The 23,363-nt window shown below is 47.6% G+C and overlaps 1 protein-coding gene across 1 annotated transcript; it reads left to right on the plus strand.

The window, feature by feature from the left end:
* The first annotated feature begins 1,630 nt into the window (after positions 1-1,630).
* LOC115571366 (alpha-actinin-4-like) lies at positions 1,631-23,241 on the plus strand. The gene is made up of 21 exons (XM_030400748.1): positions 1,631-1,804; positions 1,923-2,156; positions 4,338-4,452; positions 5,540-5,659; positions 7,425-7,511; positions 8,778-8,865; positions 9,616-9,694; positions 9,809-9,890; positions 11,370-11,455; positions 16,289-16,381; positions 16,579-16,704; positions 16,791-16,895; positions 16,986-17,133; positions 17,260-17,410; positions 17,507-17,615; positions 18,721-18,861; positions 19,023-19,205; positions 19,327-19,461; positions 20,078-20,257; positions 20,398-20,544; positions 22,431-23,241. Exons 1-21 carry the CDS (start codon positions 1,631-1,633, stop codon positions 22,632-22,634), a joined length of 2,787 nt encoding a protein of 928 aa, XP_030256608.1. The 3' UTR covers positions 22,635-23,241.
* The last annotated feature ends 122 nt before the right edge of the window (positions 23,242-23,363 follow it).

Here is a 23,363-nt window from a genome sequence, read left to right on the forward strand (position 1 = left end):
TGTAGCTTCATGTGTTTCAGTGTGTTTTCTTTCTTACAAGCTAATTTTAGGTGTGTGTGTGTGTGTGTGTGTGTGTGTGCTGCCTGCATGTTTGCATCGTAGCGTGTCGAGCTCATTCCAAAGCTCCCCACCTTCAAACGAGCGATGAACCCTGACCTTTGACCCCTCGCAGGCCCTAGTTTTTGGGGCCGAGTTGAAAGGGTGTTGTGATCAAACAGCTGACCCTGTTAGACCCTGTTAGACCCCGATGGACCCCATTAGTCTCCCTCGCTCTTCGGACGTTGTATATCTGCCACGCGAGGAGACACGTCGGGCGACTTAACCGCTTCCAGACACGCTTGCACGACACAAACAACAAAGATGTCCGCCAAACCAGGGTTTTATTCTTGCCACACGTACGTTACGGGGCGAGACGCGAAGGTGCCTTCGCGTCTCGCCCCGTAACGTACGTGTGGCAAGAATAAAACCCTGGATTAATAAAATAAGAAGTGCTGCAAATGGAGACTGCAAATTCTTTCACTGTCGCTGCAACAGTGATGCTAACAGATAGCAGACGGCGAGCGTCCAGCTTCACGCCCCGAACTGTAAACCTTCTCAACTCTCGGCGCTCAGCTCTTCGCTCTCTCTTCTGTCCCACGCTGCGCTCACACAGCTTGTTATCTGTGTCCTGAGCTCAGGTCAGAAAATCCTCTCATCAGAACCATCTGATCCGATGTGTGTGTAGCCAACACGGAGCGGCCACGCGGGCAGGTTTAACAGGCTTCTCGGGCTCTCATCCTATTTGCTCGCTCGCTCGCTCCAGGAATTAGGGTCAGTTCTCTCTCTCTCTCTATTTTTTTTTTTTAATTCGGTCAATTCAACAAGTGAGCTGTCTGCTGTGTGAGCATGTCTGCGCACAGCAGCACCGCACCTTGTTGTCGCTGATTGACATCAGGTAGCTGGAGGCATTGCTACCTTTCTCCTTGAACAGTGTGTGTGTGTGTGTGTGTGTGTGTGTGTGTGTGTGTGTGTGTGTGTGTGTGTGTGTGTGTGTGTGTGTGTGTGTGTGACCTCTGACCCCGGAGGGCGAAGATGAAAGAGTATCAGCTGTGTAATCTGTGGCGTGCCCTGTTGTACAGAAGGGAACGTCCCCGGGCTCCCTGCAGGTCTCAACCTGTCGCCGGTTGTTTTCCGCGCTGCTCCCCTCGTCACCACTCCCAGTGGCAGCGGTCCTGTCGGGACACAGCCGGCCTCTGCGGCGATACACTCCACATTCCTAGACTAATCTGAATCTCACCGCTCCTCTCTGTGCTCCACCGGGTGAGATGAAACGTTTCATGTCACCCACCGCTGGGGAGAACGGACTGACTCGACCCGCTGCTGTCTGGATGTTATCGATGTCTGTGCCGCGATCGATTCTGCTCGTCGGTCCGAAGCTACGCCTGTGTGTGTGTGTGTGTGTGTGTGTGTGTGTGCTGCTAATGTAATTATAACACAGGATATTTAACCTCTGTAATGGATGTGGTGCTCAGCGGGGAGGCGGCAGCACCCGTGGTTGTGAAGTTGTGAAATACACACCATGTCTGACATGTAGGGAGGACAATTCTCTCTGAGAACTGTTCCTGATTTAAAAGGTGTTTAATGTACAAACATGCAGAGCTGTGGAGGCCTGACGCGATACTTCTGCTATCGACTTATCGTCCTGATCTTTGGCGCTTCTGTGTCTCGACCTCCAACTTGTTTCTATTCAGTTAATTTTGTTCCAATTAATCTCATCTGTAATGTGAAGAACGACTCGCAGCAGAAACACAACTCCTCCCTCGAGGTATTCTCCACAGATTAAACTGAATGATGCATCAATCCTCCTCCTCCTCCTCCTCCTCCTCCTCCTCCTCCTCCTCCTCCTCGTCTCTCCTGCTCTGTGTTCACAAACATTATGACAGGGTACTGCTCGCTGCCCGGCCCCTCTCCCCTCCGTCCCACTGACTGTGACCACCGGCACAAAGCGCCCATTGAGCCTGTTGGATAATAGCACCCTTCAGCCCCCCGTACTCTCCCTGAGCCCGCTGCTGCTCTGTGACCCTCCCCCAGACCGCCCAACACCAACCCCCAACTCCCCCGACACACTACCAACAAATATAGAGCTCGCTCTCAGAGACTGGACCGGGACACACACTGTGAGGGGGGAGAGGAGGAAGAGGAGGGAGGAAGAGAGAGAGAGGAGGGGAGATACATTTCACATAAACAAACAGACAAAGTTTGGGGGGGAGGAAAGTAGGGAGGGAGGGGGAGACGGGTAAGACAATGCCCCCTCTACCACACACACACACACACACACACACACACACACACACACACACACACACACACACACACACACACACTCTCAGAGGTAATGGCAGCAGCAGGAAGCGGCGCTGCAATGACAGGAAGTTCCCGCTCAGTGTAGCACAGAGGAGACGATCAGCACGGAGCAGAACAAAAGATGGACGTCGACCATACGCGCTGTTTATTTTATATTTTTATGAATGTTAAGCGGTGCGACCACTAGACGGCGCCGCTCGCTCTCAGAGTTGTCCGACACTCCACTTTTTTCTTCAACACCTTCCAGTCTCCCCCCAGCTGGTCGTGTCTGCGTCCGGGCAAAGTTCAGAACTTTACACCAACTTGTATAAACTCTCCTCTAAAAGTTCTGCCACGGTTCTGTCTGGCTATTGGCTACACTGCCCCCAACGACTACCAGAGGTACTGATCCATTTGTCCGTGTTCGTAAGCAGAGTACCGAGTACAGACAGAAGGTACTATCTGTATTCAGGCTGCAACTAATGGTCATTTTCATTGTCGATTAATCTGTCGATTTATTTTCTTGATTAACTGATTAGTTGTCCGTGTTTCCCAAAGCCCAAGACGACGTCCTCAGATGTCTTGTTTTGTCCACAACACAAATATATTCAGTTTACTGTCACAGAGGAGGAACGAAACCAGGAAATATTCACATTTAAGAAGCTGAATTCAGAGAATTTGGACCTCCTCTGTGTTCATTCAGCTCTGAAGCTTCAGCAATACTTCAGTCATCCACAGGAGGAATTCTTCTTACGTGTTGTGTTTATAAAATGTTTGAAAATACTTTTTCCTCTTCCCCTCACATAAGATGAGACGAGATAATCCTTTACATTTGCATCGTTACAGCAGCAAGATTAGTATAAAAAAGCTTTGAGCAGGAGGAAAATAAACAGTAAGAACATTAACATTGCACATAAGAATTCCTTCCTTTCTAACGCTGTAATTATATCTCAGCTGTGTGTTTGTTGACTGGAGCCCCACACAAGTTCTCTGTAGGTGGAGTTAATCAACTCGAAAGCAAACAGGAAGCGTAGGACGAGTTTAGGACGAGTAGCAGCAGCTTCACTGAGCCGCTGCAGGCCGCCGGACGTTGGACGAGAAGTATTTTTGGTCGCTTGACATTTTTTAGGCGCTTCCCGTAAAAAAAAAAAATTATGTAACAAGTCAGGAAAAAGAAGCGTTCTGACACGCTGATTGATGATGTGCCACAACTGAGATGTTTGAAGAGCTGCGTGACAAAGTTCTCCTCAGTCCCGTGCCCACCTCAGTGCCACCGACGGCTTCACAATAAAACTGATTCAAAACACATTTGGGAAGAATGTCGGCTAACCAGGAGCACGAAAACACACAGCGACTGGTGTGTGTGTGTGTGTGTGTGTGTGTCTTTTCTCAGATGTCTGTGTTTATGTTGGGTTCACCATTCTGAGATTTAATTACAAGCATCTCACATGGTTCATTTCTGGTCGTCAGATAATCTATGTGATCTGTCGTCAGGTTCTCCGGATCAATGGCGGTCTCTCTCTTTAACATGTGGGACATAATGTGCCTCTTCTTGTTCTTTATCGTGGGACCGAGCTGCAAACTGAGGCCGGATTTGTTTCCGTCTTTTCTGTCCAGGCGAGAATGATTTCAGAGATTGTGCAACGAGAATTTGGAGACGCGTAAACGATGGGAAAATATGTAGAGAGAAACCAAAAGTGAGTTTTTCTTGGGTTGTTGCTGAGATGAAAAGTAGCACAGCTTCATCTGAGTGACATGAAGTTTGAATTATTCTTTGAGATCACAGGCAGTTCTTATTTTTAAGCTATTGTTTTATAACATCTGGCTCCGCCCCCTTTTCTTCGGCTACTTCCTGTCTCATGAAAGCAGCTCCCTGACCTCCCTTCCTGTGCATTGAATTCCATTTTCTTTCATTCTTGATCCAAAGTTGTTTATTGTCATAAAATTTGGGAAAACATTACGTCCTGGGCTGTGAATAATCACCGCTTTCCCGTCTTTTCTGTGCCCTCCTGCAGACGTTCACGGCGTGGTGTAACTCCCACCTGAGGAAGGCCGGCACGCAGATCGACAACATCGAGGAGGACTTCAGGGATGGGCTCAAACTCATGCTGCTGCTGGAGGTCATCTCGGGTAAGTCACCGACACGAACAAAATTAAGCTCTGCAGGAAGTTTTTAATTAAAGCAAAATGGCACCCGACAGTGATGTGCACGGGGGGGTGCAGGTGGGGCAGTCGCCCCCCCTCGTGGCCCAATTGTTGAAAAACGCACGCTAAAGTGCCCTCCTGGGAGCCAAAACGTGTGCTAAAGTGCCCTCTTGGGAGCCAAGAAAGTGTGCCAAAGTGCTGTCTTGGTTGGCAAAACACACTAAACTGCCCCCTTGGCTGGTTAAAACATGATAAAGTGGCCTCTTGGGAGCAAAAACGCGTGCTAAAGTGCCCTCCTGAGAGCCAAAGGCGTGCTAAAGTGCGCTCCTGAGAGCCAAAACGTGCGCTAAAGTGCCTTCTTGGGAGCCAAGAAAGTGTGCCAAAGTGCCCTCTTGGTTGGCAAAACACACTAAACTGCCCCCTTGGCTGGTTAAAACATGATAAAGTGCCCTCTTGGGAGCCAAAACGTGTGTCGTCTTGGGAGCCAAAACGTGCTAAAGTGCCCTATTGGGAGCCAAAACACACTCTAAAGTTCCCTCTTGGGAACCAAAACGCGCTAAAGTGCCCTATTGGGAGCCAAAACGCGCTAAAGTGCCCTATTGGGCGCCAAAACACACGCTAAAGTGCCCTCTTGGGAGCCAAAACATATGCTAAAGTGCCCTCTTGGGAGCCAAAACCTGTGCTAAAGTGCCCTTCTTTTCGCCCCTGCCCTTCAAAAAGTCTGTGCACGCCACTGGCACCCGATCAATGTTTGACACGTGTGACTGCGTTCCTCTCGAGGTTTTTGAGATTAATTGCAGGTTGTAGCAGAGAAACTGTTCCTGTTAGTAAAGTAGAAAATCATTTGTCCTGCTGTCATCCCCCTAATGAAGCTGTGACTTTGCGTGTGGCTTCCTTTTTCACAGTCACTTCAGTTTTTTCTGCTGCTAGCGGCGCTAACGTCCCCGCGGAAACTTTAACCGTCCCGGCGGCGTCGTTCTGCTGAGCCGGCGGAAACATCCTCAGCTCCTGTCACCGCAGGAGCTAACACACTCACTTTTTTTCTGTTTTGTTTGTGTGTTCGTGTCTGCAGGCGAACGGTTACCCAAGCCTGAGCGAGGCAAGATGAGGGTCCACAAGATCAACAACGTCAACAAAGCGCTGGACTTCATCGCCAGCAAGGGGGTCAAACTGGTCTCTATCGGAGCTGAGGGTGAGCACACACACACACACACACACACACACACACACACACACACACACACACACACACATCGGACCGAACACGTGCATCTGCTCACATTTAATCAGTGAAATTAGAGCTTTTCCTGACTCGGCTGTATGTGTCGGTCTTTGCATCTCGCTCCTCTGTATGGGGCTTTTTCCATGTTCGTACTGAAGGGCCCATTGTTTTGTAATGGTGTTGAGATCATCGAATGCTCAGCAAATGATTTTGAAACCAAGAGCTTGTGAAAGAGAGTCATGTTCATTTCGCTGTCAAACTGGCCCGGCTCGTCCTGAAATAATTAAGATAATAAGCCAGGTGAAGCTCCGGTCCAGCCGGCGGTTCTCTCTCTGATTTGCTTCCGTGTGTCGAGGATTCATCCTCTCATCCTCCATCAGAGCCGGCGCTGTTGTGTACAGATGTTGTTTATTCATGAGGTGGCTAAACAAGGAAGCTGAGCACCTCTCACACGCCAAAATAAAGCGTACAGACCTGCTAGTTCACCTCACAGCAAACAATTTGATGTTTTACTAGCAAAAACACTGCACATGATCTGCACCTCCCGCTCTGTCTGACCCGCCCTTTGAAGGTGAAATAGCAGAGTTATCTAAATAAATAAATAGTTTGTTAGTTAGTTACGATCGGTCAGGGTCAGTCGGAGGACCTCGACCTTTCTCCCACTCTGTCAGGACGAACGTGACATTCCTGCAGCGTGACACTGCGACGATACTGAAGACCGCTGAACACAAAAGTGCTGAAAATACACACACAGTTTCTCTCTCTGGCCTCGTATGAAAGCAGCCCACTAAAGGTCATCAGACGGAGCCAGACGGAGACAAATGCCGACACAGAAGGATTGAAGAGGAAAAAATGTAGGTTGGCGATGACGAGATGGGAGAGGAGGTCGTCCTGCTCCTTCATCCGTCTGACTCGTTGTGGTTTGACCTCCAGAGACTGAAACCTCTCTGTCATCACTTCATGTCCAGGCTGACACACCTTCGCCACAACACATCTGACTAAAACACAACACACACATACTTTTAGCACAATCAGAAGTGAATAAAGCGCAACAGCATCCGAGAGGCGGAGGTGAATATCACATTAGACGTGAAGAATGAGAGCGATGCAGAACAAAACAGTGAGAGTGTGAGAGATAAAGTGGAAACAGGTGAAAGAATGAGAGGAATCTGAGTCACGCTACATAACTTCTCACTGACTCGGCCATGACGTGACGATCCTTCCTGTTCTGTGTGTCGCTGCGTTCATCAACCGGACAATCATCTGCTGGGAAACCTTTCAGAGAGAGCGATGCCGAAAGTCTGTCTGCAAATATGTTGATTTGTTTGTGTGATTAAAGAAAATCTAAATATTGTTTTCCCTGCACACGTCTTACACATATTATAAATACATATAAATGTGTTGACTAGAAAGTAATTCACTCCTTTCAAATGACTGAATGTGCGTCTCTGTACAGCAGATAATGCGACCGTCGTTCAAACAACCAGCTGACTGAATTTTGAGTGATTTTTTCTGAAAGAGATCTTTGTTAAAGTCTCACGCTTCCAGGAGAAACTGGAGGTTTGGCAGCTGCAGCGACGTTAAGTGCAGTTGTGTGTGGGAGTGTTGGCGTTATTAGATGAAAGAGCAGATGTAAGAATGTGAAAACAAGATTTTACGTTCCAGAGTGAAATTAAGACGCAACAAAGAAATCGTTTGTGCTGATCCACGCTGACGTTTTCCTCTCGATGTGCAGAAATCGTGGACGGAAACGCCAAGATGACCCTGGGAATGATCTGGACCATCATCCTCCGCTTCGCCATCCAGGACATCTCTGTAGAAGGTACAACTCCCCGTGGTTTTAATTAATATGCATAAACACATTACAGCATCAGAGCAGTGCCTTGCTGAAGAGCACGGCGGCAGCTCGACTCTCCAGCTGATCAGCTGACCGAGACCTGCAGGAACCTTTTTTAGAGCGAGTTGAGGATGAATTGTGGGAACTAGAGTGGAAGTAACACGGCTAGACACACTCATTGACACACACACACACACACACACACACACACACACACACACACACACACACACACACACAGGGATGAGTAGTGATGGGATACAGTCCAGTCAAAACAGGTCATGTCTGCTCACTGAGACTAATGGTGTTATAGGAATAGGAACACAGTTATGTTTCTTTTTATTATTAATATTTTACCTGGTTATACAAAATACAACAGGTGATAAAAGTGAAACAAATGCTGCACATTGATATAAACTTTTTAATTAGTTTAGTTTCCGTTTAATCCGTCAAATGTCAGAAAAAGCTGATTACAAATTCAAAGGTGACGACTTGAAATAAAATGTTTGTCAAACCAAAGACACTGAATCTAAACCAGTACAGCAACCAATAGTACACGTCACTCAGTGGCAAAGTTGCATTATGGGTAATGTAGGCTCCAGCTTTTGAACAGCAGTCCAGCGGTTGATCGTTGCACAAACAAATTATCAGAATCGATTAATCAGACGAGAGATTCTTTATCCCACTCGTTCTTCTTCCTTTTCAACATGTGGCGCCTACATTACCCACAATGCAACTGAGTGACATCACTAAAGGCGACTTGCATGTGCACTAGTGCTCATTTAGACCTGTAAACGCACTCTACTGTGTAAAATTGGTGCAGTTTACCTTTAATCTTCTAATCCATGAATGGGCTCATCACTCAGCGTTTGAGTCGGAGGCTGAACACTGATGTGTGTTTTCATCTCTGCGTTTGTTTCTCCTGATAACTGTTGACTGGATCATCTCAGTCGGCGCTGTAACGACTCTGCGGTGGCTAATTAAATCCGTCTGTGTTGAATTAACTCTGGTGGGTGTGGGACGCCGCTGAAAGATATTGACTCATATTCTTTTAATTCTCCGTATTAGCGGCTGTTATTTCTCTGACGGCTGTTGTTCAGTAAACAAAAACATCCTTCGGGTTGGACCGAAGCGGTTCAGATTTAGACGCTGCAGGAATAAAATCTGTTTCTCGACTGTTCGGAGACTAACAGACATTATCTTCTCTCCTCTCTTCTCCTCTGTTCCTCCTCCTCCTCTTCCTCGATGCAGAGACCTCAGCGAAGGAGGGTCTTCTCTTGTGGTGCCAGAGGAAGACCGCTCCCTACAAGAACGTCAACGTGCAGAACTTCCACATCAGGTAACACGTTAGCATCCGCGCGTTAACTCATATCATCAGTGTTTTTATTGGATATTAGCTTCTCAGAAAATCACAGATATTCAGAATTTCCATCAGGATTCAGTTCTTGATCTCGAGGCTGGAAAAAATAGTTTTTAAAACTCTCCAGTGAGACCGGGGTGATAAAACTGAACGACAAGCTGGCCAATATTTTAGAAAATAGACTTTCTCAGTTGTCATGGAGAAGTATGATCACATGTAGTCGTATACAAGTAAATATAAGTGGGAGTTGTACGTGTTGATAGGTGGTGTCAACCAACGCTAACACTGATTTACGCTCATTGAAAGCTCATTGCTCAAGTCGAGTCAGATTCAATTTATAAATCCCCAAATCTCCAATCCCCGAAGGACGATCTGAGACAGTCTGTCCTCAAAAAAAGACATTTATAGAGAAAAGAAATGGAAGAAACCTCAGAGGAGGATCCTTCTCTCAGGACGGACACCAAATTATGGTGAAAACACTTTGTATGTATGTAGATTGTTGAACATGTGAGATGAATGTGGATGCAGGAGGAAAGCTGCTGTCCAGGAATATCAACTATTCCTGAAATTAACTGCTGTAACTGTGAGGAAACGTCGCCCCCTGTTGGAGGAACAGGAACATGTCAGATGCTCCTCACAGTGAACCGTTCTGTCGGATGATCAGAAGCCAAATTTCTTTCTCTGTCCTCCTCGTCGTCACGCTCAACACATCTGCTCTCTGTGTCACAGCTGGAAGGACGGCCTCGCCTTCAACGCTCTGATCCACAGACACAGACCGGATCTCATCGATTACGACAGCCTCAGAAAGGTACGCACACTCATCAGACCCTCTGCTACACATTCAGATCTGTTACTCAACCTAAACCGACCTGGACCTCGTGACCACATTAGCTGTGTTCTGACGCTGTGATTGGTTGTTCAGGATGACCCAGTGACCAATCTGAACAACGCCTTCGAGGTGGCGGAGAAGCACCTGGACATCCCCAAGATGTTGGACGCAGAAGGTAAGCCGTCTTATTACTCTGTGTTTACTGTAATCTATTACACTTACTGTAAAGTAACTGTTCTTGATGACTGGCTGTGTTTACATGCACGAACACAGACTGTAGGCCACAATGTGAGCGGGCAGTAATCTGATTAAGAGTTACTTTCACTTTCATTAAGCAGTCGAACATCTGCAGGTCTGATGTGATCGGCTGTTTGTATTCTGGATTTTCAGACACCAAACTGTAATTTAAACCCAACTTAAATCTAAACAGTGATGACCAGCTGCAGTGTGATGTCACAGAGCAGTACGACTCGTCCTGTCTGTCGCAGTGTTGATGTGCATGTGAACGCAGCTTCTGATCTCCACTGTTGTAAATGTGATGTGAGCTGTTGCAGCAGGCGAGGAGCGTCGACGGAGCCTCAGTCCCTCCCTTCATTTCCTCCTCTGTCTCCTCTGATGCTGTGGATTGAAAAGCATGTGATCATGATATACCTGTCTGCGGTCTACCTGTCTGTCTGTCTGTCTGTCTGTCTGTATCTGGGTCGACCAACAAGCTCACTGAGAGCTGACGCAGATATTTGGTTTCCCCAGAAAATACTCAAACAAAACCGTCAGTCTGAAAGAATTGATTCACCTAAACTCTCCAAACTGACACTTTACTTGACATCTATGCAGATTCATAACATGACGTCTTTCTTTAACGACTTAGTAACTCACTGAAACCGTGTCGGAGCTGAAATCATTTACTGCCGTTGTGGTTATTGAAATGTAATACGAGTTTGTTGACCTCTCTCTCTCTCTGTGTGATCAGCAGGAGAGCAAACAACTTTCTGACCGCAGTGTAAATATTGTTTTTTTTAAAGCAAATACGGATTGAAAAAATATTATTCAGTGAGCTCAAAACATGTTTTGAATTTTAAAAATGGCTGCTTTTATTTTGACTTTTGAACTTTACAACACGCATCAGAAATGTTTGGATCACTCGCAGCAGCCAGCACTGAATATTAATCTACAAATAATGTAACACTTATAATCTTATTCTGGCCTCATTTATTTTATCTCGACCTTCATGGAAACGCCAGATTCAAAAGTAATAAATAAACATTAAAATTGCATTCAAATGTTGATGTAAAATTTGAATAAAGCTTTGAAATATTAATCTCCAAAAGCTCCAAAATAGACCAGAAATCAGATTATTTGGCTCTGACAGTCAGATTTTGTGTGTATTCGATGGGTTCTGTGTGGGTCCGACCCGTGTGCGCTCTGTGTTGTTGGTTCTGTCCGCCTCCTCGTTCTGTTTGCACATGAATCATGTTTTGATCGTCCCGCCTGTCTGGCTGTTAACAGCAGCTTGTTAAATGTGTGTGTGTTTGTTTAACGTGACTTCCTACATGTGTGTCCTGTATTTGTGTGTCTGTGTGTGTGTGTGTAATGACTCGTCTTGCCTGTATCTGTGTGTGCGTGCGTGTCTTCCTAACCTCGTCTCCCCCTGTAGACATTGTGAACACTGCTCGTCCGGATGAGAAAGCCATAATGACTTATGTGTCCAGTTTCTACCATGCCTTCTCTGGAGCTCAGAAGGTACCCTGTGACCCCGACTGTGACCTTTAACCCCTCCGTTACTAACAAGGTGCTGCTGCTGCTTCCTGTCCAGCATGGCCTCACTCTGTCCACGGCGCTGCTCGGTCCACAACGAGGACACTGGGAGTGTTGGGACACACACACACACACACACACACAGATGTTTACAGTTTGCTGGTGGAGCAGTGAGTCTGTCTTTGTGGTTCCTCGTAGAACAACCGGGTTATTCATGAAGAATTAAAGTGGAGCTGTTGGTGATTATTCAGATTGGATCAGAGCTAACAGGACGCTGTCTGTGTCCACTGTCAGGACAGTAACCGTGTTTGGACCTGATCCAGATGTGTGTCGGCTCGTGTTCTGTGATCGGATCAGATTCAGATTCTGGTTTCGTGACACAACAGACGAGAAACGACATGAACAGAAAAAAGTAGTTTCATCTTTCGTAACGCGCTGCTAGAAGATGGACCTCCTCCTTTATAGAGCTGATGTTTCCTCCCTCTCCTCTCCTTCACCTCCTCCCTGATGTTTCCTCCCTCTCTCCTCTCTCCTTCACCTCCTCCTCCCTGATGTTTCCTCTCTCCTCTCTCCTTCACCTCCTCCTCCCTGATGTTTCCTCTCTCCTCTCTCCTTCACCTCCTCCTCCCTGATGTTTCCTCTCTCCTCTCTCCTCTCTCCTTCACCTCCTCCCTGATGTTTTCCTCTCTCCTTCACCTCCTCCTCCTGATGTTTCCTCTCTCCTCTCTCCTTCACCTCCTCCTCCCTGATGTTTCCTCTCTCCTCTCTCCTCACCTCCTCCTCCCTGATTTTCCTCTCTCCTCTCTCCTTCCCTCCTCCTCCCTGATGTTTCCTCCTCCTCTCTCCTCTCTCCTTCCCTCCTCCCTGATGTTTCCTCTCTCCTCTCTCCTCTCTCCTTCACCTCCTCCTCCCTGATGTTCCCTCTCTCCTCTCTCCTCTCTCCTTTACCTCCTCCCTGATGTTTCCTCTCTCCTCTCTCCTCTCTCCTTTACCTCCTCCCTGATGTTTCCTCTCTCCTCTCTCCTCTCTCCTTTACCTCCTCCCTGATGTTTCCTCTCTCCTCTCTCCGTCACCCTCCTCCTCCCTGATGTTTCCTCTCTCCTCTCCTTCCCTCCTCCTCCCTGATGTTTCCTTCCTTCTCTCTCCTCTCCTCTCCTTCACCTCCTCCTCCCTGATGTTTCCTCTCTCCTCACCTCCCCTCCTCCCTGATGTTTCCTCTCTCTCCTCTCTCCCTCTCCTTCCCTCCTCCTCCCTGATGTTTCCTCCTCTCTCCTCTCTCCTTCACCTCCTCCTCCCGATGTTTCCTTCTCTCTCCTCTCTCCTCCCCTCCTCCTCCCTGATGTTTCCTCTCTCCTTCACCTCCTCCTACCTGATGTTTCCTTCTCTCTCCTCTCTCCTCTCTCCTCTCTCCTTTACCTCCTCCCTGATGTTTCCTCTCTCCTCTCTCCTCATCTCCTCCTCCCTGATGTTTCCTCTCTCCTTCACCTCCTCCTCCCTGATGTTTCCTTCTCTCTCCTCTCTCCTTCACCTCCTCCTCCCTGATGTTTCCTCTCTCCTTCACCTCCTCCTCCCCGCTGTTTCCCTTCTCTCCTCCTCTCTCCTTCACCTCCTCCTCCCTGATGTTTCCTCCCTCTCTCCTCTCTCCTTCCCCTCCTCCTCCCCGATGTTTCCTTCTCTCTCCTCTCTCCTTCACCTCCTCCTCCCTGATGTTTCCTCTCTCCTTCACCTCCTCCTACCTGATGTTTCCTCTCTCCTCTCTCCTTCACCTCCTCCTCCCTGATGTTTCCTCCCTCTCTCCTCTCTCCTTTCACCTCCTCCTCCCTGATGTTTCCTCCCTCTCTCCTCTCTCCTTCACCTCCTCCTCCCTGATGTTTCCTCCCTCTCTCCTCTCTCCTCTCACCTCCTCCCCCTCCTCCCTGATGTTTCCTCCCTCTCCTCTCCTTCACCTCCTCCTCCCTGATGTTTCCTCCCTCTCCTCTCCTTCACCTCCTCCTCCCTGATGTTTCCTCCCTCTCTCCTCTCTCCTTCTCCTCCTCCTCCCTGATGTTTCCTCCCTCTCTCCTCTCTCCTTCACCTCCTCCTCCCTGATGTTTCCTCCCTCTCTCCTCTCTCCTTCACCTCCTCCTCCCTGATGTTTCCTCCCTCTCCTCTCCCCGTTGGCCTCCGACAGGAAGCCTGTTGACGTGTCTCTTGTTTTCACCTCTTTAATTATTTTTTGGCTCGTTCAGAACTTGTTTGTGTTCCTCTGCGGTCTCAGGAGAGGTGTGTGTGTGTGTGTGTGTGTGTGTGTGTGTGTGTGTGTGTGTGTGTGTGTGGTTGATCATCATCATCGTCGTTGTTGAGACAAACACACAGATCTGGGAATGAGTGTGTGTGAACTTGTTCTCTTGAATTATTGACGTTGAATCAGAAACTACAGACTTTCTGCTTTTACCAGCAAACTCCCTCATTCACACGAATGTGGAGCAGTTTATTCTTCATCTGGTCATTTGGGTTTTATGTTCTGTTCACTTCGGCTGCTTGAGAAGTTAAATTTGCAGGAGAATCTGAAACTGCTCGTTGAAGTCGTCTTCAGACTGCCTTTTGTTTCTCTGCAGTTTTCCTGAAGTTAATATTAATATATTTTTTGTATTTACACCTTTTGAGAGCAGAGACGTCATAAAGTCCTTCACAGAGGCAGTAATGCATTAACGTACTGTACTTATGTAGATATAAAACATAATAAAAGCAGCAATAAACAAAAGTTCTCCACTAGAACCTGATCAATACTGATTGTATGGGTTAAAATGGTCCTGATAAAGATGTACTGACCAGTAAACACGCTGCAGTTGTTTCATAGCGTCTCTGTTCTGAGAAGACTTTCAGTTTCAGACCTCGCTGCAGTTTTATTTCGTGGCGTCCATCAGTAATGACGTCACTCTCACCTGCCGAGTGAGCCGAACTGAAGGACCGACCTGTTCCAGACTGAATAAACTGACCAGCAGTCAGTCAGTGTGTGTTTGTGTCCCAACCTTCAACTTGTGTCCAACTCAACTCTCAGCAAGAGGTCAATAACCGTCCTCTCCTCATCACACCTCAGTGTGGAGGAGCTGGAAGCTGTGGTGCTAAAGAGGAGGACGCTTCCTCCTCCTCCTCCTCCTCCTCCTCCTCCTCGTTCTCACATCCTGCAGGGAGCAGGAACCATGTAGCTCTGGGTAGCTTTGGCTTCACTCTGCCTCTCTCTCTCTCTCTCTCTCTCTCTCTGTGTCTGTCTACCTCTCTTTGTCAAACGCTCTCTCTCCTGCGGGGTGCTGGGTGATGCGTAGACATCGTGGGTACGCTGCGGCCGGATGAGAAGGCCATAATGACCTATGTATCCTGCTTCTATCACGCCTTCTCTGGCGCACAGAAGGTGAGCTCGCCACGCTCCAGACTCACACTAACACCTCACTGCAGCCACCAGGGTTCCCATCAGCCACAGCCCAGACAGAGAGGGTGGTTCTGCATGAAACTGGGGAGTTTAGTCGATATCAGCTAGCGTCCAGAAAAGGGTTTAAATCAGGAATATACTGAAATGTTTAATTTCTCCATGTTGGGAGGCTCGGGTGATTAAATTAACTCTTCAGTTAACAACTGCTGATGTAAAGACATCATTTAAGTCTCTTGGTTCGCCATTTTCTCCCTTTTTAAACCCCAACTACTGACAAACTGGTGATCTTAGAAACTCTATTTTCCATTTTCCTTTCAAAATAAGAGCCTGAAAATGCCCTAACATTTAATATCGATGTATAGAATAGAATGATATAGAATGATATCGCATACGACGGCAAATCAGACACATAATCGATCATGTCTATCGGCAGGAGCCTCCTTGTAGAGTCCAACAGTGTCTCAACTAAACTAAACTAAACTCAGTCAGGAGGTTTGATGATGGGAACTCTGGAACAACAACAACAACAACGATAACGCTTTCTGATGCTTCTGTTTTGGTTCTCTGGACATCGACTCTCTTTCCACCAAATATATTTTTACTTTAAGGTCCGGACTTAAATTCCCAAACTCACATCAGTCGTCTGATCAGTTTCACCTGATCGTTCTGCTGATGTGGTTCTGGGAAACCCGACCAGTTTGGGTTCATCACTGTCTCTTCATTTTCTCTTCAGCTATTAACACCTCTAAACTCTGAGTGTTTTATCAAACGATGTGATTTATCTGTGCTAGATAAGTTTTATTTAATCTCAGAAGATGAAACAAACATACAGTGAGGAGAAGACGTTTCTGATCAGATGAATACAGAGTGTAAGTGTGTGTACTGTGTTTGTTATTCCAGTGGAACAGTAGTGTAATGAGCCACTGATGGACTCCAGCGCGTCACCAACCTGTAACTAGACGTACGACTGCCTCCTGAGTTGTGACGGGAGACGCATGGAGCTTTAAAACACACACTGATCGTGGCACATTGAACTAACCACCAGCAGCCGGAGCATGTTTTTACCAGTCAAATACAAACTTCATTTGACTTACAGTGATTAGAAGTTTTGGCTTTTTTTTTTTTGCACTTCTTTGATAACGTGTGCCTGACGTGCTGTAGTGTGAGGATTTGATCGTGTTCACTGCCTGTGTGTGGAGTGTGATCGCACTTTTATTGCGAGCAAGACGTTTATTATAACAGAGGTAATGAGAGCTGAGGGTGACGTGCTAATACCAGCAACAGACACTTTGTTTTTAGCGACTTTGTTCTCACTAAGCTTCGAGCACAGTGAGTGAGTGCACGTGATGACACCAGTTGTTTTTATCCAATCACTGCGGGCGCACTCATCGCTCTGTGTCCTGTGATAGGCTGAGACGGCCGCGAATCGTATCTGCAAAGTTCTGGCTGTCAACCAGGAGAACGAGCAGATGATGGAGGACTACGAGAAACTGGCCAGCGATGTAAGTTCAACGTTTATCCTCAAATCATTGTGCTTTTACTTTCAGAGCAGGTAAATCAGTTTTCACCTGAGCTGTTTTAATCTACCAGATGTCTCGTCATGATTCTCTTATCATCGAGGAAGCATCTACGTTAGTGATTGTTGACAGCCTGATTATTATTCAACCCGTTTCCTCCTCGTCTTCCTCTCCGCCTCCAGCTGCTGGAGTGGATCCGTCGCACCATCCCCTGGCTGGAGAACCGAACCCAGGAGAAGACTGTAAACGACATGCAGGCGAAACAGGAGGACTTCAGAGACTACCGCTGCGTCCACAAACCACCCAAGGTTCAACATCACCTCAGGATGCGTCTGTTTGTTTCCTCTGCTGGTCTGTTCACCGACACTGAGCCCACCTCCTCTCTGTTCTTCAGGTCCAAGAGAAATGTCAGCTGGAGATCAGCTTCAACACTCTGCAGACTAAACTGAGACTCAGCAGCAGACCTGCCTTCATGCCCTCAGAGGGACGCATGGTGTCTGTAAGTATGCAGACGTGCAGGCGTCAGGCGCCACGCGACACTCTGCACCGACAGCTCTGTAAGTCGTAACTTCTGCTGTTTTGTCGTCAGGATATCAACGGAGCGTGGCACACTCTGGAAGGAGCAGAAAAGGGCTACGAGGAGTGGATCCTCAGTGAGATCAGACGTCTGGAGCGACTGGAACATCTGGCGGAGAAGTTCCACCAGAAGGCCGCCATCCACGAGTCCTGGACCGATGGTGTGGAAACCTTTCATCACACACACACACACACACACACACACGTATTCACAGTGAAACAACCACATGTCAAAGTGTCGTCAGAGTGAATCGGTCTGACAGGTTTAATGTGCTGAATGAATGCAGGTAAGGAGGCCATGTTGACCCAGAAAGACTACGAGACTTCCACCCTGTCAGAAGTCAAGGCGTTGCTAAAGAAACACGAGGCCTTCGAGAGCGACCTGGCCGCCCATCAGGACAGAGTGGAGCAGATCGCCGCCATCGCACAGGAGCTCAAGTAAAGACGAACAGCATGAAGCGCTCTGCAGAGAAAAATCATTGTTACTGAATCATTCAGCGGTGTCTGATGTGAACTCTCTTCTGTGTTTCACAGCGAGCTGGATTACTACGACTCCGCCAGCGTCAACACCCGCTGTCAGAAGATCTGCGATCAGTGGGACGTCCTGGGAGCCCTCACCCAGAGCCGCAAGGAGTCGCTGGAGGTACGACTCACCATCCAACACCAGTCTGTGTCATACTGGAGTCTTTGGTCAGATGTTGATAAAACAAAGTCCATCACACCGTTGATTTGCAAGATCTCGATGTGTTTTACTCGAGACAGGTTTGTTCCAAATGTTCTAAACAAGACGGCGCATTTGAAGCACACGTTTCTCACCGATGTTGCCTCGTGAACCCGAAACTACGGTGGCCCTGAGAGCTCAGTGCACTGCTGCTTAAAGGGATATTCCGGTGTAAATTTAATCCATGGTCTAAATCACCGTGAAACTGTGTTAGACTCCCTCTCGAGAGATCAAGTTAGCAGACCGCTAATTTACAGAGTTTTATCAACCTCAGAAACGACCGCACGACAACAATACACTGCAGTAAATGGATCCAAATATAAACCGCCACCAAAAAGCCACAAATAATGCTCAGAACAGCACCAAACTTCAGCAACAGTACAAATAGGGTCTCAGCACATAGTCCGGGGCATCTAACCTCCTGCTAGCTTAGCTGGATTTCTACTGAAAAGCTGACTAAATTTACCACTCTTCTGCAGCAGCTTCCTGTTGACGGGAAGTCCCGATGAGTCGATTACCGAGTGCAGTAGAGTTCCGCGGCTCATGGATGAAAATGTATGATTATGACTCCATGGAAAAGCAATCAAAGTTCATATGTGTCTTACCTGCCAGTTTATAACAGTTATTATCGAGAGCGGACAGGGAAAAGAACAGAATTGAGCATTTCTAACCACACTCGGTAATCTTCGCGTCGGGACTTCCCCGACCCGGAAGCTGATGGAGGAGAGTTGAAATCTGTTTTTAGCTTCACAATAGAAATCCAGCTAAGCTAGCGGAGGTTAGATGCCCCGGACTATGTGCTGAGACCCTATTTGTACTGTTGCTGAAGAAAACACGCAGCAAGTAATAAAGACCAAACATACAAACACGACCAAATACAGACGCCGTCTCCAGGGGACACTGTGAGTCTGCAAACTACAGAGAGACTGACAGATACCTGGTCCTGATGCCTCGTACATTCTTGTCATTAATTCAATAAAGTATATTTGAATCAGCCCCTCTTCTCTCTCTCTCTCCGGTCCAATAGAGGACAGAGAAGCAGCTGGAGTCGATAGATGAGCTTTACCTGGAGTACGCCAAGAGAGCAGCACCCTTCAACAACTGGATGGAGGGAGCGATGGAGGACCTGCAGGACATGTTCATCGTCCACAACATCGAGGAGATCCAGGTAAATAAAACTGGGCAGGAAGCTGATCATAACGGCAAATATTTCAAAGAAACAGGGCAGGAAACAAAGAGTTATAAACTACATCAGGCATAAGTCTGGTTTTGTTTTTAGTTTCTTTGTGGTAGAAAAACTAAACCTGTTTCTTATGTTTTCCTCCTCAGGGTCTGATCACAGCCCACGAGCAGTTCAAGTCCACTCTGCCGGAGGCCAACAAGGAGCGAGAGGCCATCCAGGCCATCCAGGCCGAGGTGCAGAAGATCGCCCAGAGCAACGGCATCAAACTGAGTGGAGCAAACCCCTACACCACCATCACACCTGAGAGCATCGACAACAAGTGGGAGAAGGTAGGCCCGGCCGCTAGTTCTGATGTTAACGTCGTTCTGGACTGCAGCTTCAGGTGTGTTCTGTTACAGCTGTGTGTGTTTCTGATGTCATGACGTCGTGTGTGTGTGTGTGTGTCTGCAGGCGATGCAGATGGTGCCGCAGCGTGACAGCGCCCTGCAGGAGGAGCTCAACAAGCAGAACTCCAACGACACGCTGAGAGCCAAGTTCGCCACTCAGGCCAACGCGGTCGGCGCCTACATACAGGCCAAGATGGAGGTAACGGATTAGCCCGCGCAGGGTGGCGCTCACTCACCATCGTGTTGAAGCGCTTCGTCTTCGCGCAGCTGTGTGTAGTTTGAGACAGTTCTCAGGCCAACATTGTTCCACAGTGAGCTCACAGAGCAAAGAGTCGACAGGGTTTTAGGTGTGCTGGCGACGGGAGCGATGATCCGAACTCATCCGTGCAGGGTTCTGATTGTAACTTGTTTACTCTTGTTTATTCCTCCTCACCAATTTTGCGTGTTGAGGTCTTTGACATGCTGCACATTCACAGCTTCACTCAGCTGTTCATGACACGGAGCCAAACCTTTTGATCTGCTCTGATTCTGGAAGTGAATTTTCTGTTTTCACTCCACTGACATTTCAGAACATCCTTACATAAAGCACTTAAAGCCTGCAGCCAAGCCGATCAATTATATGTTAGATAACCATCATCCCACAATCTCAGAGCCTGTGGTCGGCCTGTCTTTGATGGCTTTCATGTCCCTTTTCATCGTCGCTTCAGAGTCGCCTCTACAGACTTCACACTGTGCTGCTCGATTCTGTTTCTGATCAAATAAGTGCCACATTTGTTGGACAAACAGGAAAGTAAACACTGTTTCTGTGTTGGCAGGAAATTGGAAGGATATCCATTGAAATGAACGGCACTTTGGAGGATCAGCTAACCAACCTGAAGGACTATCAGGACACCATCATTTCTTACCAGCCCGAAATCAACACGCTGGAGGGAGACCACCAGCTCATCCAGGAGGCCCTCATCTTCGACAACCAGTACACTTCGTACACAATGGAGGTAACGCACAGCTCTGACGCTGCATGAATAAACCCCGACAGTGTTCACGTCGTGCTCTCACATCCACATGTAGGACAGAAGCAGCTGAAGAACATTAAAGCTTCTGTCTGTGTAACACTTTCCTCTTTAACTCCCTGCAGCACCTCCGTGTGGGTTGGGAGCAGCTGCTGACCACCATCGCCAGAACCATCAACGAGGTCGAGAACCAGATCCTGACACGTGACGCCAAGGGCATCAGCCAGGAGCAGCTCTTCGAGTACCGCGCCTCCTTCAACCACTTTGACAAGGTCAGGGCCCCGAGCTCCGGGCTCACGGCTGCTTCACCACACCGCTGTTGTCCTTTTTATGCCGACGAAGTGTCAGTACTCGGGCTGAGAGCTAAACAGAATATTATAATATATAACAGAATGTGTAAGAATATAAAACAGATGGTTCTGAAAGGGATATTCCGGTGTAAGTTTAATCCACTTTAATACTGAAAAGCTGACTAAATTTACCACTCTTCTGCAGCAGCTTCCTGTTGACGGGAAGTCCCGACGAGTCGATTACCGAGTGCAGTAGAGTTCTGCGGCTCATGGATGAAAATGTATGATTATGACTCCATGGAAAAGCAATCAAAGTTCATATGTGTCTTACCTGCCAGTTTATAACAGTTATTATCGAGAGCGGACAGGGAAAAGAACGGAATTGAGCATTTCTAACCGCACTCGGTAATCGTCGCGTCGGGTCTTCCCCGACCCGGAAGCTGATGGAGGAGAGTTGAAATCTGTTTTTAGCTTCACAATAGAAATCCAGCTAAGCTAGCGGAGGTTAGATGCCCCGGACTATGTGCTGAGACCCTATTTGTACTGTTGCTGAAGTTTGGTGCTGTTCTGAGCATTATTTGTGGCTTTTTGGTGGCGGTTTATATTTGGATCCATTTACTGCAGTGTATTGTTGTCGTGCGGTCGTTTCTGAGGTTGATAAAACTCCGTAAATTAGCGGTCTGCTAACTTGATCACTCGAGAGGGAGTCTAACACAGTTTCACTGTGATTTAGACCATGGATTAAACTTACACCGGAATATCCCTTTAAAGCCGATTACTGATACTTGTTCTGTTAAGCAAAGGAAAACACCACCGTTAGCTCTCAACTCAAATACTTGTTACTCATGTCGGTCGTATGTAGTCGTGTTTAAAATTCAGACTTCCTGAAGTCGTCTGAACATTTTGTGTCTTCGGCTGTTTGTGTATTAATGTGTAACATGACTGAATGAATGTTTAGACTTTACAAGAGGGTGGGAGAGGAACCAGACGTGTGAGTATTCATCCTGGTGTTTTTGCACAGGCGAGCACGTGTTGGTTTTCTTCAGGTGTTAGCAGAGCAGAGCGGCGGCTGTATCTGAGTCTACAGGCGCTGCTGCTGGTGCTGGTGACGGGTTTCTCCACATGACAGATAATAAATGCAGTATTTGTTGTTGTAGGTTGTGTTTCCCCCCGATCACTCTAATCAGAAGATTAACTAAACTTTCTTGTTTATGTCAGTCAGAACATTTTATTTGTAGTTCAGCTTCATCTGTCTGCAGAGCTGCTGCTGACGTGGATGTTAAAGTCAGAATATGTCACCAGACGTCTGTGTGTTGTGGTCGTTGTCAAAGCTCACGAGCACGAGACGGACACCGCCATCATTCACCATCTCACTGTGTGTGTCACTGTGTGTGTGTGTGAGTGTGTGTGTCACTGTGTGTGTGTGTGTGTGTCTGACATGGTGGTCCATAAACACTCGGTCTCACTCACCCGTCTGACCCGTTGTTGTCACATCAGTGTGTTTGAGCGCACAACGCATCGAGAGTTCAGAATAATGTACAGTGATCGTTTCCATTTTGGATTTTGGATGAATTTTCAGTGTAACTCTTGAGATGTGTTGTCCTCACACACGTGTACATGTTTGTGTAGAGAAGTGACTGGCTGTTTGTGTGTGTTGGGTCCATCATGGCGGCCTGCTGAGTTGTGTGTGTTGACATTGTCTAAACATCCATGATTGTCTGTCCCTCCATCCTCCATGTCCTCATCCTCCTCCATGCATGCTGTGGATCACACGGTCACCCTCCACCACCTCCACCACCATCCCTGTGTTGCGATTGGTTCATCCTCATGACGTGGCGCTCTGTCATTGGGTGTTTGGCCGATCTCAGGACCACAGCGGGGCCCTGCAGGCCGAGGAGTTCAAGGCCTGTTTGATCAGTCTGGGCTACGATGTGGAGAACGACAAGCAGGTAGGAGCTCCAGGAGAAGAGGAGGTGACGGTCAGGCCTGCGAGCAGGAGAGCAGAGCGGCGTCACTGCCAGGACTATGATATATTAATACACCGTCACAATGTCGTTAGGTTTTCTTTTTAAACTTAGTTAGACAGTTAGACACACTGTAGTATCTTAAAATCATGAGTCAGTCATAAAAGTTGACTCTTTTAACTGTGATTTAACAGAAATGTGACTCGAGCAAGTCCAAAGTTTTAGTTGTCGGGCAAGTCAGATAAAGTCGAGTCCCGAGTTAAATGAATAAATACATTTATCAACACTTATTTCAACTTAAGAATAAAGAAATTCCCTCCCCATCACACTCAAACAGTGAAATACAGCCGGACTACATGAACATAGACGAGTTTTAGCTTTCGTACACAGAAACACGACATCGTCATGAACATCGCACATGAAGTAAAAGTAGAAAGAGGCTCAGCTGCAGTTCAGATCTCGTGATATAAACCTGTGCAGTGATCCGTCGGTTCTCCTGCTCCGAGGTTCTGATGAGCTCCCGGGTCAGACGCGGTTCAGTCCGTCAGCATGGAGACTTGGAGAGATGTTGTGTCTCTGTTTGTCCACCGGGGGTCTCTGTTGCTTTGTGCTGCTTCACCTCCACCGAGCTCCCTCTCACTCTCTGAGCAGACCTGTCTCTCTCTCTGTCTGTCTGTCTCTCTCTGTCTCTCTCTCTCTCTCTCTCTCTCTGTCTCTCTCTCTCTCTCTCTCTGTCTGTCTGTCTCTCTCTCTGTCTGTCTGTCTGTCTGTCTCTCTCTCTCTCTCTGTCTGTCTGTCTCTCTGTCTGTCTGTCTGTCTCTCTGTCTGTCTCTCTCT

Source organism: Sparus aurata, chromosome 2 (genome assembly GCF_900880675.1).
Source record: "Sparus aurata chromosome 2, fSpaAur1.1, whole genome shotgun sequence".
NCBI classification, from domain to species: Eukaryota; Metazoa; Chordata; class Actinopteri; order Spariformes; family Sparidae; genus Sparus; species Sparus aurata.